Source organism: Nymphalis io, chromosome 20, assembly GCF_905147045.1.
Source record: "Nymphalis io chromosome 20, ilAglIoxx1.1, whole genome shotgun sequence".
NCBI lineage: Eukaryota > Metazoa > Arthropoda > Insecta > Lepidoptera > Nymphalidae > Nymphalis > Nymphalis io.
This window is the reverse complement of record NC_065907.1, coordinates 3,757,193-3,773,696: the sequence shown is the minus strand read 5'-3', so window position 1 is coordinate 3,773,696 and position 16,504 is coordinate 3,757,193. Positions and strand designations below refer to the sequence as shown.

At 36.6% G+C, this 16,504-nt stretch overlaps 1 protein-coding gene across 1 annotated transcript; it reads left to right on the top strand.

Moving 5' to 3' along the window:
* Positions 1 to 340: 340 nt before the first annotated feature.
* Positions 341 to 16,060, top strand: LOC126776562 (trafficking protein particle complex subunit 10). Its single transcript, XM_050499181.1, has 15 exons — positions 341 to 601; positions 679 to 890; positions 1,064 to 1,456; positions 1,560 to 1,859; positions 2,861 to 3,070; positions 3,365 to 3,600; positions 4,705 to 4,887; positions 6,074 to 6,505; positions 7,429 to 7,912; positions 8,104 to 8,286; positions 9,152 to 9,382; positions 9,829 to 10,095; positions 10,497 to 10,578; positions 12,544 to 12,672; positions 12,860 to 16,060. The coding sequence occupies exons 1-15, from the start codon at positions 538 to 540 to the stop codon at positions 12,991 to 12,993; spliced, it is 3,540 nt and encodes a 1,179-aa protein (XP_050355138.1). The 5' UTR covers positions 341 to 537; the 3' UTR covers positions 12,994 to 16,060.
* The last annotated feature ends 444 nt before the right edge of the window (positions 16,061 to 16,504 follow it).

The window sequence follows — 16,504 nt, the reverse complement described above, 5'->3', positions numbered from 1 at the left end:
CTACTTTTATTTGTAATAAATACTTAAAAAAACAACTATTACACAAATTATAGTTTAATAATTAATTATACAATAATTATAATATTTAATATGCATGAAACTTGAATAAAAGCATGAAACCTATAAATTGTATATTGCAAATAATTCATTCAACTGCTGATAATACAATACAAAAATTACAGAAGCTTTTGGAATTATGTATAGATTTAATTTAGTCTTCATTTAAAACAATATAAGATTTGAATAATGCGTGGTAAGAAATACACCATCACAATACAAATTTTTAATTCGTGGAGGTGCTGACATTGACAGCCCAATTTTGTCAAAATTCTCTTTTCAATATTTTCTTTTGTAAGTCAAAACAGGGAAAAAAATAAGTAGGTTTTGGAATATTTACCTTAAAGCTTCACTGTTTCCTTAAATTTATCCATATATGATTCTTTTTAAAAGAGGTCATAAAAGTGGGTGGACCTAGGTCGCTAATTAGACAGTGTTTTAGTGTTATGCAGGTGAAATTAACTTTTCTGATGATGAAAAATGAAGGGGGTCGATAATTCACCAGCTGATCGTGAAGGGATGACAAACAAACCAATAATAACATGTAAGCTTAAAGTTACTTTATTCATGTTATCTTTGTTTAGTTTATGGGACACTTAAAATTTATTTTTTGATAATCAGGTGCTGGAGATTGGAACTTATTCTGTACTCTGGAAGCGCCATTAGTGGCTGCAATTCCTCAAGATTCGTGTGAATGGCGAAGGTCTTACGGTCGAATCACTAAATTCGTGTATTTAGAAGCATCCTTTGTAAAATTTAATAAGGACAAGAATCAATCTGAATTAAATCTTCTAAAACGACCGATATTCCACGTTTATTGGACTGACTGTGTAGTAAGAATTTTAATATTATTTCAATATTATTTTCTTTACCTAATTTTTAATAGACAATGTTCATATTATATGGGCGGTTGATTATACATCTATAATTCTAGATTAGACCAATATTGAGTATTTTAAAGCTATATATTCATAAACTGTTTATAAAATATGGTTTAAATTTACAGGACATAGAGTATTATAAAACAACACTCAGAGAAGACATTGAAGCATGGCTCAAATATTTAGAGAAAAACAATGTAACAGACTGGATGATAGTTTTAGTAGAGACTTACGATATAAGAAAAACAAACAAATTATTACCAAGAACAACAGTTTTAGATAAAATAAAGGGTGATTTTTCAGTTAAACAAACTGAGGATAGATTTATTTCAGTTATTAATCCAATAAAGTCTGAAGCAAGAAGTGCTGAGTCATGGAGAGCTTTGGTAGCGAAAGTGAGGCATTTCGTTCTCGTAGCCTATAACAAAGCACTCATTAAGTTCGAGGAGCACATGAGGGAACAGAGAGAGAAACGAAATGATCCAGAATGGGATTTTTGTAAATATTTTATTTTACAAGTAAGTGATACTTACAAACAAATATTAGTAATGCTATATGTCATAGCTTTTTTAATTTAATTGATGCAACATACTTTTCATTAATAAATTGTTTTGGTTACAGGAGCAATTAGCATTTGTACTTGAAATGCTTGGTCTCTATGAAGAAGCTTTAGTGCAGTATGATGAATTGGATGCTTTATTTTCGCAATTTGTACTCAATTCTAATATAGCTGAAAGTCCAAAATGGCTTGACACATTTAAGCAACAAGTGACATCCTGGCAAGCAGTAAGACTGACAGCATTAGTACCGCAGAATTTAAGGGAATTAATTATTAAGAAAAAGGCATCTCTATTAGACTTTAGAAGTTATTTATTCCAACGACAAAGTGCCATGTTACTACTTACTTTTAAGCCGTGGGAGGTGAGCATATCATCCTTTTAAATTGATAAGAAGAACATAAAATGAAAGTGCAATAATTGTAATGGAGTAATTTGTAGATGTAATTAATTCGTAATGAGCCACATATAATTTCACTAAATTCATATAACTTTAAAATAAACAATTTTATATTTTTACAATTTCATAATTGCCTTTCTTACTGAAAATATTATTTCTCTAATTACCTTCTTGCTTCCATTATAATTTTTTTCTACTTGATCACCCATCTGTAAAGCACATTAACGGTAATTGGTGCAATTATATTTATATATCAGCCTATTTAGTTGCTTTTAATTGATGTTTGTTCATATCAAACTGTTATATCTGATTGCAATAATAAAAAGTAAATGTATTATATTATAAGCATAAATCTATTCACTCACTAAGTTGCCCCTCCATTTTCAAGTCTCAGTGTGCTTGAGTTACACTTGTTTAAATTCATGTTTATTCTTATTTGAAATAATTTTAGCTAGATGTTGAAAATAGGATGTTATAAAATATTTATAACATATCCTATTTTCAAAAATATATTCTTTTTATTGAATATTATATATTCAATAAAAAAATATTCAACTACATTCTTAAAATGTGATGGGGTGCTACTTCGTGAATGAATACTGAATATTATGTTCTGATAATTAACAATTTTATTTTAAGATCTAAATTATTTATTTTTAATTTAATAAAAAAATTAAATTAAATATAAGTAAATATAATCTCAATCAAAATTTTATCAATTCAAATAGTCTCACATGAGAACTTTTAAATTTGTCGGTTTGGATAAATTGCAATTTTACCAAGAACCTTAAAAGAGTGTTCTTTTTTCTTAGTTACATTTTACTCCACACAGGCCATTCATAAGTCCATCCATCCAGATTGAAACTTAACTTTCATGCCCATACTGTGGTAATCAATTCCTTACAGCTTTCCTGTCACTGGGTCTGTTTTTGATACAATAATATTCAATAAGTTAAAACATCCAGATAGCGTCCCGTTGTCTAACAACGGTCCACAACACGCTGGTGGAGTTGTCGCTGCTGGGCGCGCAGGCGGTGGAGGGCGCGGCTGCGTGCTGGGCGCACCTGGCGTGCGTGGAGACGCTGCGCGCCTGCGAGCGACTGTCCTCCACCAACACTGCGCTGGAGGCTTGTACCGCTATGCATGCGCCCTTGTTACATAACGCTAAGGATAAGGTAAGCCAGCAAAATATCATAACTTTTTCAAACTTTAAAATGATTAAAATAAATTTTTATGTATAAATGGTTTATCAAATCATGGAATTAGTCATTAGTATATAATTCATGTGGCAGAATTTCAGTGAAATTTAACGCATGTAGGTTTCCTCACGATGTTTTTCTTCACTGTCAAGCACGAGATGAATTATAAACACAAATTAAGCACATGAAACATGAACATTTTCTCTTTCGTTACTTATATTTTAATTATATTTTTCTGTTATATATATGAAGTAATGTAATCTTTTCCAGTTGCACGAGCTCGGAAAGCTCTGTGGCTTGTTGCCGGGCTCGCCAGACCCGTCGTCCGAGCAGCTGCATTTGGTGGTCATGTTGTCCGCCGGCATGGGAGACAGCGAGCCCAACAACCAGCAGAGTCCGACAGATAGACTGAAGGAGGCACTGTGCAGCAGGAACAGCTTCCAACAGTACTACTTAGAGCTGGCTGAGCTCGCTATGGGAACGTACAAACATATCGGAAGGTTAAGGTAAGTTTGGTAAAATGGGGCACCCGTTTGGTCTCACAGACTATTGGACGTCCGCCGATGCAGGCCTAAGATCCAAAGTTCGCAGCGGAGAGTGGCCATCCGCATAGTGTAATGATTGTTGTATGATGACTCATAGTAGTAATGACCGGTCACGGTTGTTTTGGAGAATACCTGTGTAAGATCGGACGCGAATCGACGGCGATGTGTCACCACTGTGGCGCGGACCGGGACACAGCTCAACATACGTTGGAAGTGTGCCCCGCGTGGAGTGCGGAGAGGGAGATCCTGGTCCGTGAAGTCGGACAAGACCTGTCCCTGCGAGAAATCGTGTCGGCGATGCTTCGCAGGGAATCGGCGTGGAGGGCCGTAGCCTCCTTGTGTGAGACCGTCATGGTTCAGAAGGAGACGGCGGAGCGGGAACGGGAAAGGGCCGATCCTGCTTGGCGGAGACGACGACGGCGTCGTCTCGGCCCTCCCATAGCCCAGACGCCCGGGGTTTAAAAGATAGGGCGTAATCCTGGGGCCGTGGATGCGTGAGGTGGGGGCCTCACGTGTCCTATTTCAGACGGCCCTGTGGAGGACGGCAGCCGTGATGGCCTTGCGCTGCCGTACACACTATCGAGGAGTGCGGGGTGATGAGAGCTCCGCCGAGCCACGAGTAGAGCAAAGCACGGGAGAGGCCGCGGATGCGTTATATCAACACGATCCCGCAGCCTCTCCGATCCGTGCTGAGGACGCATCGCAGTGGTTATAGTGGGTAAGAATCCCACATAACCTGGTTCCACCCCCATAGGACCCGGGTACCTTTCTGAAGATTTCCACTGCGAGAAAAAAAAAATGTTTAGTAAAATATCTATTTGAAAATCAAGTAATTTTTTTTTAATATAATAGTTTACAAATCAATACTTATTATTGATAGCAAAATATGTATTTCATTAATGTATATTTATAAATGAACTCACTATTATGCTAAAGGAATATTTTATTAGCATAATAGTTTTCGCCCGCGGCTTCGCCCGCTTTTTGGGGGGGGGGATGATAAAAGACTTGTCCTGAACAGAGAAAAAGATATTAGCTCTGTTAACGGAGAACCCATTGGACCAGATTCGCGCGTCACATCGGGCGCGACCTGGCGGCGTTCTACTCGGAGCTGGGCGAGACGGGCAAGGCGGTGGTGTTCCTGACGGACGCGCTGCGCTCGTACGAGGAGCAGGGCTGGCGGGACCTCGCCGCGCACGCGCGCCTCGAGCTCGTGGCCGCCGCGCAGCGCGTGCGGGACGCGCACAGGTACCGCTAGCTAGGGCTGTACACACCGCTTAAATGAACCGTGCATACTTATATTTATTTGTTTATTAAATATGGCGCAGTTAGCGGGTAAGATATCTAATTATACATCAGGTGAGAGCTATGTAATAGAATCAGTGGCCAGACTATTTAAAGACCTCTCAAAAAGATATTTTGATAAAACGTCGCATCACCCTAACCCGCTCATCTCTAAGGCGAACATGTGTAGCCCCTTAGCTATCTAATTCGACCCGGAGGCGACCTAAGCACGTCCTACTCGATCCCGTCGATAGACTCACCGCTGCCAACATGCACTTGTTAGGAAATGCAATTAACACACACCGACCCCGCCGGTGGGGTCGACGACCCTCATACGTTACGTCCCGTCAACGCCTAGGCGTATGACGGTGTTTATAATGCACACGTCCGTCCCTCTCGATTTCAACGGCTTCCTAAGCCGAGGTCCGGCCTCACAGGAGGCACTCTTAGGAACTCCGTCTCTCTTGAGCCCCTCGTGTGGCTCCTAACATCCGGCTGAGTTTAACTCGCCCATCCCGCCCGGTGACGCTGTAGAGGCCAGTAGAGCCAACAGCAAAACACAGTCCGAAAAAAAAGAGAGGTATGTGACAACCCTGAACATGTTCACACATAGTTGTTACAATTCACAAATAAAAATCACTTACAGTACAGTAACAGTCTGTTAATGTCCCACTGCTGAGCTAAGGCCTCCTCTCCCTTTTTGAGATGAAGGCTTAAAGCTTATTCTACCACGCTGCTCCAATGCGGATTGGTAGAATACACATGTGACATAATTTCAATTAAATTAGACACATGCAGGTTTCCTCACGATGTTTATAGAACAACGTAATCAACAACAAACGTAAACGTAACAATAGCAAATAGCAACATAAAGAAGGAAAAAATACCAGTTTTCAAGAAAAATATTAGACTATTAAACTACGTACTTACGAAAATTAAGAATATCACAATACTGTTACAGCAATGAAGAAATACATTTTTGAATGTTAAAATGTCAATATTACGGTCAATCATAAAAAACGCTATCCAAACGGCATATACGGGCATATTATTATCGCCTATAGTTATCGAGACAGACTCGATTTTATATGTATATATTCCCAATGTATAGATAAAAATACGAATTAAAATATACTGTGGTACATTTCAGGTATACTAAGCTCTCTGCTAGAATTGCTAGTACGGCCGAGTTGGAGATTCTAGTCAGAAATTTTTATTTCGAAGAAATGATGAAATCGATCCGCGACAATCTCGCGGATAAAGAGGAAACAGTACTAACCGAGCTCAATGACTGTTTCCGGATAGTATCCGCGACGTTACTGCCGTCCGAACGTGATGTTTACATCACGGATAATAAAATACAATGTCGTTTTGTCGTCGATAGTTATATGCCCAAAGATGTTAATTGTACTCGGGCGGCTATTAGCGTAGAAGTATATCAAGACAAACAAATAGAAAAGAGGACGCCCGTCAAGAATAATAAGACTGATTTAAGTGTTAGCGTAGGTTCACAGTCCAACTCACCGAGGAGATCGACGCCTGATGATACTTCGGAAAATGAATCCAATACTTTAATTACTAGGTAAGTGTTATTCTAGAGCTTAAAGATTTTAATAATGTGGGAAGGTTGACAGGCAGACAGGTTTTACTGGTGGTAGAGCTTTGTGCAAGCTCGTCTGGGTAGATACCACCCACTCATAAGATATTGTACCGCAAAACAGCAGTACTTGGTATTGTTGTGTTCCAGTTTGAAGGGTGAGTGAGCCAGTGTAATTACAGGCACAAGGGACGTAACATCTTAGTTCCCAAGGTTGGTAGCGCATTGGTGATGTAAGCGATGGTTAACATTTCTTACAATGCCAATGTCTATGGGCGTTGGTGACCACTTACCATCAGATGGCTCATAGGCTCGTCCGCCTTCCTATCCTAAAAAAAAGGCAAATGAGCCACCTGATGTTAAGTGGTCACGACTGCTCATAGTCATTGGCGCTGTGAGAAATATTAAACGTTACTTCAAGGCCAATGCACCACCAACCATGGGAAGTATGATGTTATGTCCCTCGTTCCTGCAGTTACAGTGGCTCATTCACGCTTCATACCAGAACATAACAATATTAAATATTGGTTTTAGTAACCTATCACTAAGTAACATTTCCACCTACCAAAGTAAAATTTCTATAATACTGTTAATCGGTATTTGGCTCACAACGTTTTTTGGATAAGGCTTTAATAACTCATATAATATATCGTTTGTTAAAGACTTTAAACTGGGCCTGTAATAGTAATTCGTTGTTTTGAGTTTCGAATGTCTTTCGTTAGTGTGGTGTAATGACCATGTACATAGATAATGTTAATATATCATTTTAATTAATCTGACACTAATTGAGATGGCCTTGTTATACAATGTTTTTTGTAGTGGGTAGATAAAACTTAAATCAAAACTAGGAAACACGTTACAATAATATTCAATAGAATGATCTAGAATTTTTTTTTTCTTTGTTTCAGTATAAGACTAGATGATCTAAAACCTAAAAACCCATTGTTGAATCCAATGAACATTACGTCTAAGTTACATTACAAAGAGGATAAAACACTTCAGAAAGCGACTGTCGAATGTCAAAACCCTAAAGTCACACTGAAGCGATCTGATAGCAGCAAATATAGAAAACCTTCAGCCACTGTCAGAAATAGTTACGAAATGTGTTTCTCTGCGAACGACATTATAATAAAGCCAGGGTTAAATGATATAACCGTCGAATATATAGCGAAACAGTGCGGCAAATTCAAATTAGGGCAGATTTCTCTGGTAATTGAGGGTAAACTGGAGTTCTTGTCTAACGCTCTTGTGACTAGTAAAATTGGTTATGAGGTGGAAACGCAAGGAGTAAGCGTTTATTTGAATAAAGTCGAAGCTAAGAAGGATCTGGTAGCGGGCTTGGAACAAGAGATGGAGCTGGTGGTGAACAGTGGGAGTTCGAAGATTGAAGAGGTAAGTGTTTCACGGTCATATGTGGACTTTTAATATAGTTTTGTTATCCGTTCCGTATTCCGACATAAAAAAATAGGTTCTATTTTTAAAAGGATAGAGCACAAAATCGGATAAATGTATAATTAAATTAAAATAAAGCAAACTTACAAGACTTCTAAGAGTAAGATATGTGTTTGCCTTAAAATTTACAGAATGCGACAATCGAACTGCGCACGTCGACTGGCCTTCACATGCGCTTCGTGGACGACCAATCAGCGATGTCTCGTGAACTCTCTATACCAATTGCAGCGATTGGACCGTTCGAAACTACTAAAATACAACTGCGATTGTTTGCGATCTTACAACCGAAGAGGGAGAAAAGTATTGAACATACTGTGAGTAATATTATACAGTTTTTTTTTTATAAGATTTAACCGTGACCATAACTAGAAATCACAGAAAAAACCAAATCGTCATGTTCCCAAATTGAATTAATATAGTTGAAAGTTTGAAATCTAGAAGAGGTTCATCGAAAGAAACGGCAAAGAAATTCAGTATCAACTCTTATGTTATTTTATTTTTAAATCACAAAAATGTGTTTGTCCAGTCATATTGTCAGTTTCTATATTTATAATAATAATAATAATGTCCTCCAGACCGATTTCGGCCACGGCGGCCAATCTCAAGAGAGATTAGCCAACTACGCAGGAGATATTATAGTGCACAAGTATGTGCGCAAACACAGGAGCACTCTCTATTCCCTAACTCTCATAATCCGATGGGACGGCAATCCGACACAACCGGAAAAAGTTCAAGCGCAGGACCAATGGCTTTACGTGCTTTAATCCGGGCTGCTACTGAGAATTTTCTGACAGAAAAACCCAAAAAAAATTTATTGGCCCGACCTGGGACTTGAATCCAGGACCTCCGGGTCTGCGGCCTTATATCAAGCCACTAGACCAACGAGGCAGTCAAAGTCTTGAATATACAACAGATTACTATTATATATTATATTTATATATATTTTACTATTATATACATAGTATATAATAGTAAAATAATTTGATTTAATGTTTTGGTGCGATGCAAATTATGTCAAGTGTAATTTTACAAAAAGGCTGTTTGCTGTGTACTATTTGGAGAGCTTATTGTACTCAATACATATACATCCACACACTAACACTAAAATAATAGTGATGACAAAGTTGATTTAACTGACTTTGCCCATTCTTAATTTAAAATATGTCATGTATACCCTAGGTTTGGCTGAACTGTCCATGGTGGGAAGCAGCCATGGAGGTGCCGCTACACTTCGTACCACCCATGTCTGCCTCCTGGCGTCTGCTGACCTCGAACACCAGGAAGCTGGTGCACATCACGCTCAAGTCCACCGTCGCACATCCAATGCACTTCCTTCTCACCGACCCCAGTTTAGACTGTGATTCAAATAACAATGTCTCCGATTTGAACCCGAAGAACGCTGGGGATCTGGTGAGTCCTTACCCCGGCTACGTGGCAGTCGAGTTCCGGTAACGCATTCACACCCTTCATCAAAATAAAAGGTCTTACTCGATTTTTTTTCTAAAAGACGATTGGGCAAATGGGTATTTGATGGTAAGTGCTGCCAACTATAGGACATAAAATGCACTAGCTGTTGCTCCAGTATTTACATTGGCACAAAAACGCATCCTATAAAGTATTGCCGTTTAGTGATATAATAAGTGATGAGGGTGTAGTCTCTATCCAGGCGGGTCTGCCACTAATTAATCCCATAAGGCGAATTGCGTTTCTAGTACCAGCGATAGTAATTCTTTCGAGTCTGTTATCAAATTTAGAAATTTAAGTGTGAAAAGAGGGGTTACATTTTTTTAATATTTAGTAATAAGAAAAAACATTTATAAATCAAGGAAATATTTAATAAAGTTAATATTTTTCAGGTGGTTGCTTCAGATGGTACGACTGCATCATTCATGTGGGAGTTGCTCAAAGACCCGTTAGTGAAAGCTGGACCGATGAAAGCGACATTTTCAGTCAACTATCGTCTTAAATCGGCCAAAGAGGAAACTTCTAGAAGATTCTCTTGTCCATTTGACATTCAGGATTACACAACGCTATTTGTTATCAGGACGAAATTGGAACCGGGGAAAGGTTCGGACTTTTGTAGAGCGTCTCAGGTTTGCTGTTTGCAGCTAAATGTGCAGAGGGTGAGTGTATTTATTATCAACAAGCATCTACCCTCTTCATTCAAGTAGATATTGTGTTCTATTATTAAACATATATTTTATTTTAACTGTTTTAAACTTCTACGTTTGGAAATAAATATAATATTATATCACGAAATATATATTAAACAATAATCTTATATATAATTTAGATAAATTTTACCGATTGATTATTCTTGTCATTAATTACATATGATGTCTTAAGTAATGCATAGTTTAAAAAATTTAATATTATTTATAAAAAACAATGGTATAAATTAAACGTTGAATACAAATCAACAACAAAATATTAATAAATATTATCATATTCATATGCAATAGGAATGTGGTCATAGACTAAAAAATATCTTAATATAGCTTATAAGTACTTTTTTAATTTATAGGTAAATGAAACGGAACACACCTCCCTGATGTATGAAGTTTTAGCTGATCAAACTATGTGGGCGGTGCTTGGCCGCACAGCAGGTTAGAATTATTAAAAATATAATAGTATTTATATATTAACAATTGATGCCAATGTACAAGCAACTTATGTACATATTAATATCTTCTTTTTTACTAACCCAATGGTAAGTGGTCACAACTGCCCATTTTGTGTTGGCGCTGTAAGTAATATAAACTACTTTATATCGCCAATGCACCATCAACAGGACCTAAGATAGGAACTAAGATGTTATGTCCCTTGTTCACACTGGCTCACTTGCCCTTCAAACCGAAACCGATGGAATACCAGCCATAGTGCTGAAGAAGTGCGCGGCGGAGCTGTCTCCTGTGTTAACGCGCCTGTTCCAACTTTCTCTCTCTTCGGGATGTGTGCCGGAGGCTTGGAGAAGAGCTAATGTGCAAGGGGTTCCCAAAAAAAGGGGATCGGTCTGACCCGGCAAATTATCGACCAATAGCTATCACTTCAGTACTTTGTAAGGTGATGGAACGGATTCTAAACAACCAACTGATCCATTACCTAGAAGATCACTGTCTAATTAATGATCGTCAGTACGGGTTTCGACCAAAACGGTCCACAGGTGATCTTCTAACGCACGTAACACACCTCTGGGGTGAAGTTATCGACAAGCATAGAGAATCGTTGGCTGTCAGCCTCGATATCTCCAAGGCTTTCGACAGGATCTGGCACAGAAGTTTTCTCTCCAAGCTACCGGCATATGGTCTGCCTGCTCAGCTATGCACCTGGATTGACAGCTTCCTACAAAAGCGTAGCCTTCGTGTTTTAGTAGATGGTTGCGCTTCACAATTCTTTGTAGTGAATGCTGGTGTCCCCCAGGGATCTGTGCTATCTCCCACACTCTTTCTTCTGCATATCAATGATATGCTCTCTCTTGGGAACATACATTGCTATGCAGATACAGTACAATGCATGGTGGATACCACGGACGCGCAGTGGCTGGGCGGGCGGAAACTGAGGAGAGGCGGGAGAATCTTGTCATTGAACTCGATAGGACGTTAGAGCTCATCGCCAAATGGGGTTCTGATAATCTTGTTGAGTTTAATGCCAAGAAAACACAGGTTGCGCTCTCACAGCGAAAAAGTCACCATTTTACCCTCATCCCTCCCTCTGTGGTACTCCGCTGGTGATGCAAAGCAAAATCGCCATGCTGGGGATTGACGTTCGCTGCGACCTTAGTCCAAGGGATTACATCGAGGCTGTTATAAAAACAGCTTCACGGAAACTCGGAGTTCTGAACAAGGTGCGGCGCTTTTTCACGCCACAACAACTGTGCCTGCTGTACAAAACACAGGTACGGTCTTGCGTGGAATATTGCTCGCACCTTTGGGATGGCTCCGCTAAGTACCTACTTGAGGCCTTGGACCGGTTGCAGCGACGTGCCGTACGCATTATTGGCGACGTAAAGGTCACAAACACCCTTGAACCTTTACAATTGCGTCGTGAGATAGCAGCACTGAGCGCTTTCTATCGACTGTATCACGGCGAGTGCTCTGAGGAATTATTCTCTCTAATTCCTGCTTCCCCCTTCCTTCTTAAGTCCACGCGAGCTGGTTCTCGATGTCACCGCCTAACTGTGACATCAATTCCATCGCGAACAAAGAAATTTGGCAACTCCTTTCTTTGTCGCACTTCCAAAAAATGGAATTCCTTACCAGCTCACGTGTTCCCCTCCTCTTACAACCCGGGTTCCTTCAAACGAGGCGTGAAGAGGCATCTTGCGGGCCGGCAAGGCGGGGACGGCTAGTACAGAACATTCTTCCCAACTGTACTGGCCGTCGTCGCGTTTGGACTGTACTACCACTTACCATCAGGTGGAGTAGAGTCATTTGCCATCCCGGCGCATATAAAAAAAAACGCAACAATGCTTAGAATTGCTGTTTAGCGGTAGAATATTTGATGAATGTTTGGTACATAACCAAATGGGCTTGCACGAAGCCCAACCGCCAAGTGAATATTTTTATCAACAGGCGTGATAACGATGGAGTCCAGCTCTACGGAGGGTCAGTGCGTGTCGCTGGACGTGATGCCGCTGGGTGCCGGCTACCTGCCGCTGCCTGCCGTCAGGCTCTCCAAGTACATCGCCGCGAACACACGAGGTAATACTAGATAACAATATATACCTATCAACCGCCCCCCTCTTCACGTAACGAAACCGTGGGCGGAAACTGATTATAAATCAAAAATAGTACTTATTACATTTATTACATAGTATTTATTACAGCTGAGAAGAACCGGAAAAAGTCAAAAAATAAAAATAAATTATAATTTTGAAACATTTTACAGATCCAAAGAAAGATATATCAGCTCACCCAAGATTGGAGCCCTTCAGTCCGGGTCAAGTGTACCACGCAGGCAAGGCCAAGCAGATTCACGTGCTGCCGCCGGCTCCTAAAGAACACTTGGATATAACTATTTAAATTGTTCTTGAATGTATGTAAATTGTATTTCCAATATCGTTATGAATACTTATGATTCTATACATGGGCATGGTGCTAACTAAAAAACACATTTGGAAATATTGTGTTGTCCACACATGTTAGTGACAAATGTAACTAACCTTAAGTTGTCAACGAAAATTGTTACAATATTGTGTAATTGTTCGTGACTTTTCAAGTAAACAGTTGCAAACACAAATTTCAAACTAATTGAATGGCAACTCACCGTATTACATTGAAGTCTGGTAATCGGATTTTGTAAACATTTTGTTTATAGATAATGCTGCCACTTGTGCTAGTTCTTTTCTTAAATTGGATATAAGGTTTATGTATGTACATTACCCCCGTAGGATTTCATTGGCTTTAATAATAGAAAAATGGGAAAGAATGTTGCTTGATTGCTTGCTCTCTGAATAAAATAATGGACCGCTTGTTAGCTGTGCTAAAAGTTATATGGTAATGTCAATTAAAACGCACATATAAAAATTATTCATTTTATAATATATAAAAAAAAATCATTTTATTTTAACCATTCAGCTATAATTTAATAATTAATTTAAAAAACTATATTGGATATGAATGGTATATAAGAAATATTTAAAAAAGTATCGATACATACCTCATTTAATGATCATGCCCTAATCTAATGAAGATTTTGGTCTCTTTTTCATCTGCTACGATGTATTGAGAAAAAGGTATTCTTTTTAACAAGCTGATAGAAATTTCTCTGTTAATATAAACTATATTATGAACCACATTTCAAATATATTTTGTAGGACTATAGTCGGAAGATAAATATCATTGCTTGGAATAGTAATTTCTATAATGTCAACTATTTCAAAATTTTATGTCATTAAAATATACAATACATGGCTTTAGACAGATTAAGGGTTCAGTTTGAGCTTCAAATATTCCTAATACAAGACAATGGTTGGCAATCACTAAATGCCGTTATAATTTACAATTTATTATTGCTTAGTTTTAGTATTTATTGTAACAAAAAAAAAACAACGAAACTTAATAAAATATTACGTCAAGAAAAAGGCACATCTGTACATAGCACAGTGACAAAGTACTTTGCTTATGAAAACTAAAAAGATATCTTAAATTAAAAAAAAAAATAAAGATTTTAATTTTTTTTTAAAAAAGAAATTGTCTAAAACAGGAATATCCCTTGAAAGAAATGGAAAAGGATATTAGCGTGTGCAAAATTTTTGAAATAGACCTACAAAAAACAAATGTCAAGGTGTCCAAATATTAAAAAAAACTTTTTTTTATATTTTATCATCAGTTATAAAAAAAAGACATTTGTGTGTGCAATTTATTTTGAAATGGCAATGTTATTCTGCTAAATAACAAGCCATATGCTTCTAACTCCCATCCGTTGTCTGTGAAGTCTTGGACCATACAATATATGTGATAAATGTATTTATGGAGATCTTTGTATATTGTGCAGTTATGAAATTTACAGTTAAGGCTATTTAAGATCATTCATAATATTTACTTGTGTGTGCTGATAATTCTCGTTTGAAATATCATTGAAATCTTATACAAATGTTCTATGATTAAGGGTTAGATTATTTTCTGTTCTGAGGCTTAAAATATATTACTTATTTTTTTTTCAAATTAATCAGACAAATGTATAGATGTAAAAGGTCTTATCAAATTATTCCAATTAATTATATTAATTCAAGTCTCTGAGTGTAAATATTTTCGATATTTTTTTTTTTTCTAGTGGTAGTCAATAGCTATGTTAATTATATTTACAAATAGATGCTCTGCTAATATATTTGTAATAATTAAAAACATATTGGCAAATCGTAATCATATTAGCTATTGATATTACTTCAATTTTCTCATTAATTTCATTAGATATTATTAAATGTTTGTTATATAAAATCTAGTACATAAATAGTGTTAAAAATGGAGCTTTCGCAATATTACAGTTGTCTGTTGTAACTGTATTAGTTGTAGCTTTTAAAATATATTCATGTAAGTGAAGCCATACGTTATTTCATTTCAGCAATTATTATTTATTAAACAACGATTTAATATGTGTAGTCATTGTTATTGTTTATTTTCATATATAAATATCAACTTAATTTCCATGAGATTGGAGTACAAAATCGTCTGCTATTTGGTTTTAGTACATCGACGCCATATTTGTTATCATAGATTAATAATAACTAGTCTTTGTTCTTGTCTATTATTCATCTATGACATTCGAATTATGTTTGGGTGCTAAAATGATTCTCACCGAAATATTTAATGTATGAATATTTTAAATTATGCATTCAATTGTGCTCCTTTACATTTAATATGTAATGTACTGCGTCGTATTAATATAACTTAAATGTTTACTCAGTTGTTTTTTAAGAAATTATTTACGTTTATATATTTTATTGTTTAACGATAAAGTAATAAAATAACACATATTTCCCGACTTAAATGAATTAAAATAACATCGAGCTTCGGATGTAACGTCAAAGGTTTGTAGGAATCATTTATATATCATGCTACCAAATAGAACATAATAATTATATTCTTTTTTTTTTAATTTGTAAAGCTAAGAAAAATTGTATTTGGCTTAATAACCGTGGCATTACTGGATGTAAAAATTATACTTAATTTAATTATTATATAATTGAATGTACAAGTAAGATGGTATTTATTTCATATTACGTATTTTTGTTTTTTTTTTAACATAAGCACAAGAAACAAGTAATTTGTTTTCGAGTATAAAAGCGCCAAAAACCAAAGGTTACTCAATTTAATTTGACCATCCTAATTATTATTTTTTTTTTAAATATAATATGAACAAATAATTTCATATTATATTGGCTGGATATAATTTAATTTTTTAATTGAAATCTAAAATTGTATACATAGATATAAGTTTTGTCATAATAAATGTCGTGGTAGACTCATTCGACTAATTTATTATTATTTTTTGTAACAAGCAAAACTATTTCTCAAAAATACATGTTTGTTATTGTAAATATTATTCAAACTGTATAACTGAAGAATTTATTTATATTCAATTACATATATAATACTTATGGCTATCAATATAATGTTTATTGTTACGAGTTCCGTTTTATTTTTGTTTAAACAAATAATTTAACTTTTTAGAAAATTTGAATAATATAAGCTTAAAAATCGAACAAAACTCGCCTTAAGAGTATCATTGAAGATCAAACAAAATACACTCTGCTGGATATAGCTAAACACAGTCATCCAAGGTGTGCATAAGATCTGATTCTTCGCCTTCCGCTCATGACTTCCACTACCTCCTACAAATCATGTGCACAACGTAAAACAAAAAATAAAAAATAAGCAAAAGAAGTTATTAAGCTCAGCTCAATATAAATAGGAAAAAAACGAACTTCAACGAGTGAAGCATCATCTACATGGCGATCTTTTGTAGTACATGTAACGTCACATACACTTACTATATTCTTATAGTGTTAAGGTCCCAATAATTATAATATGT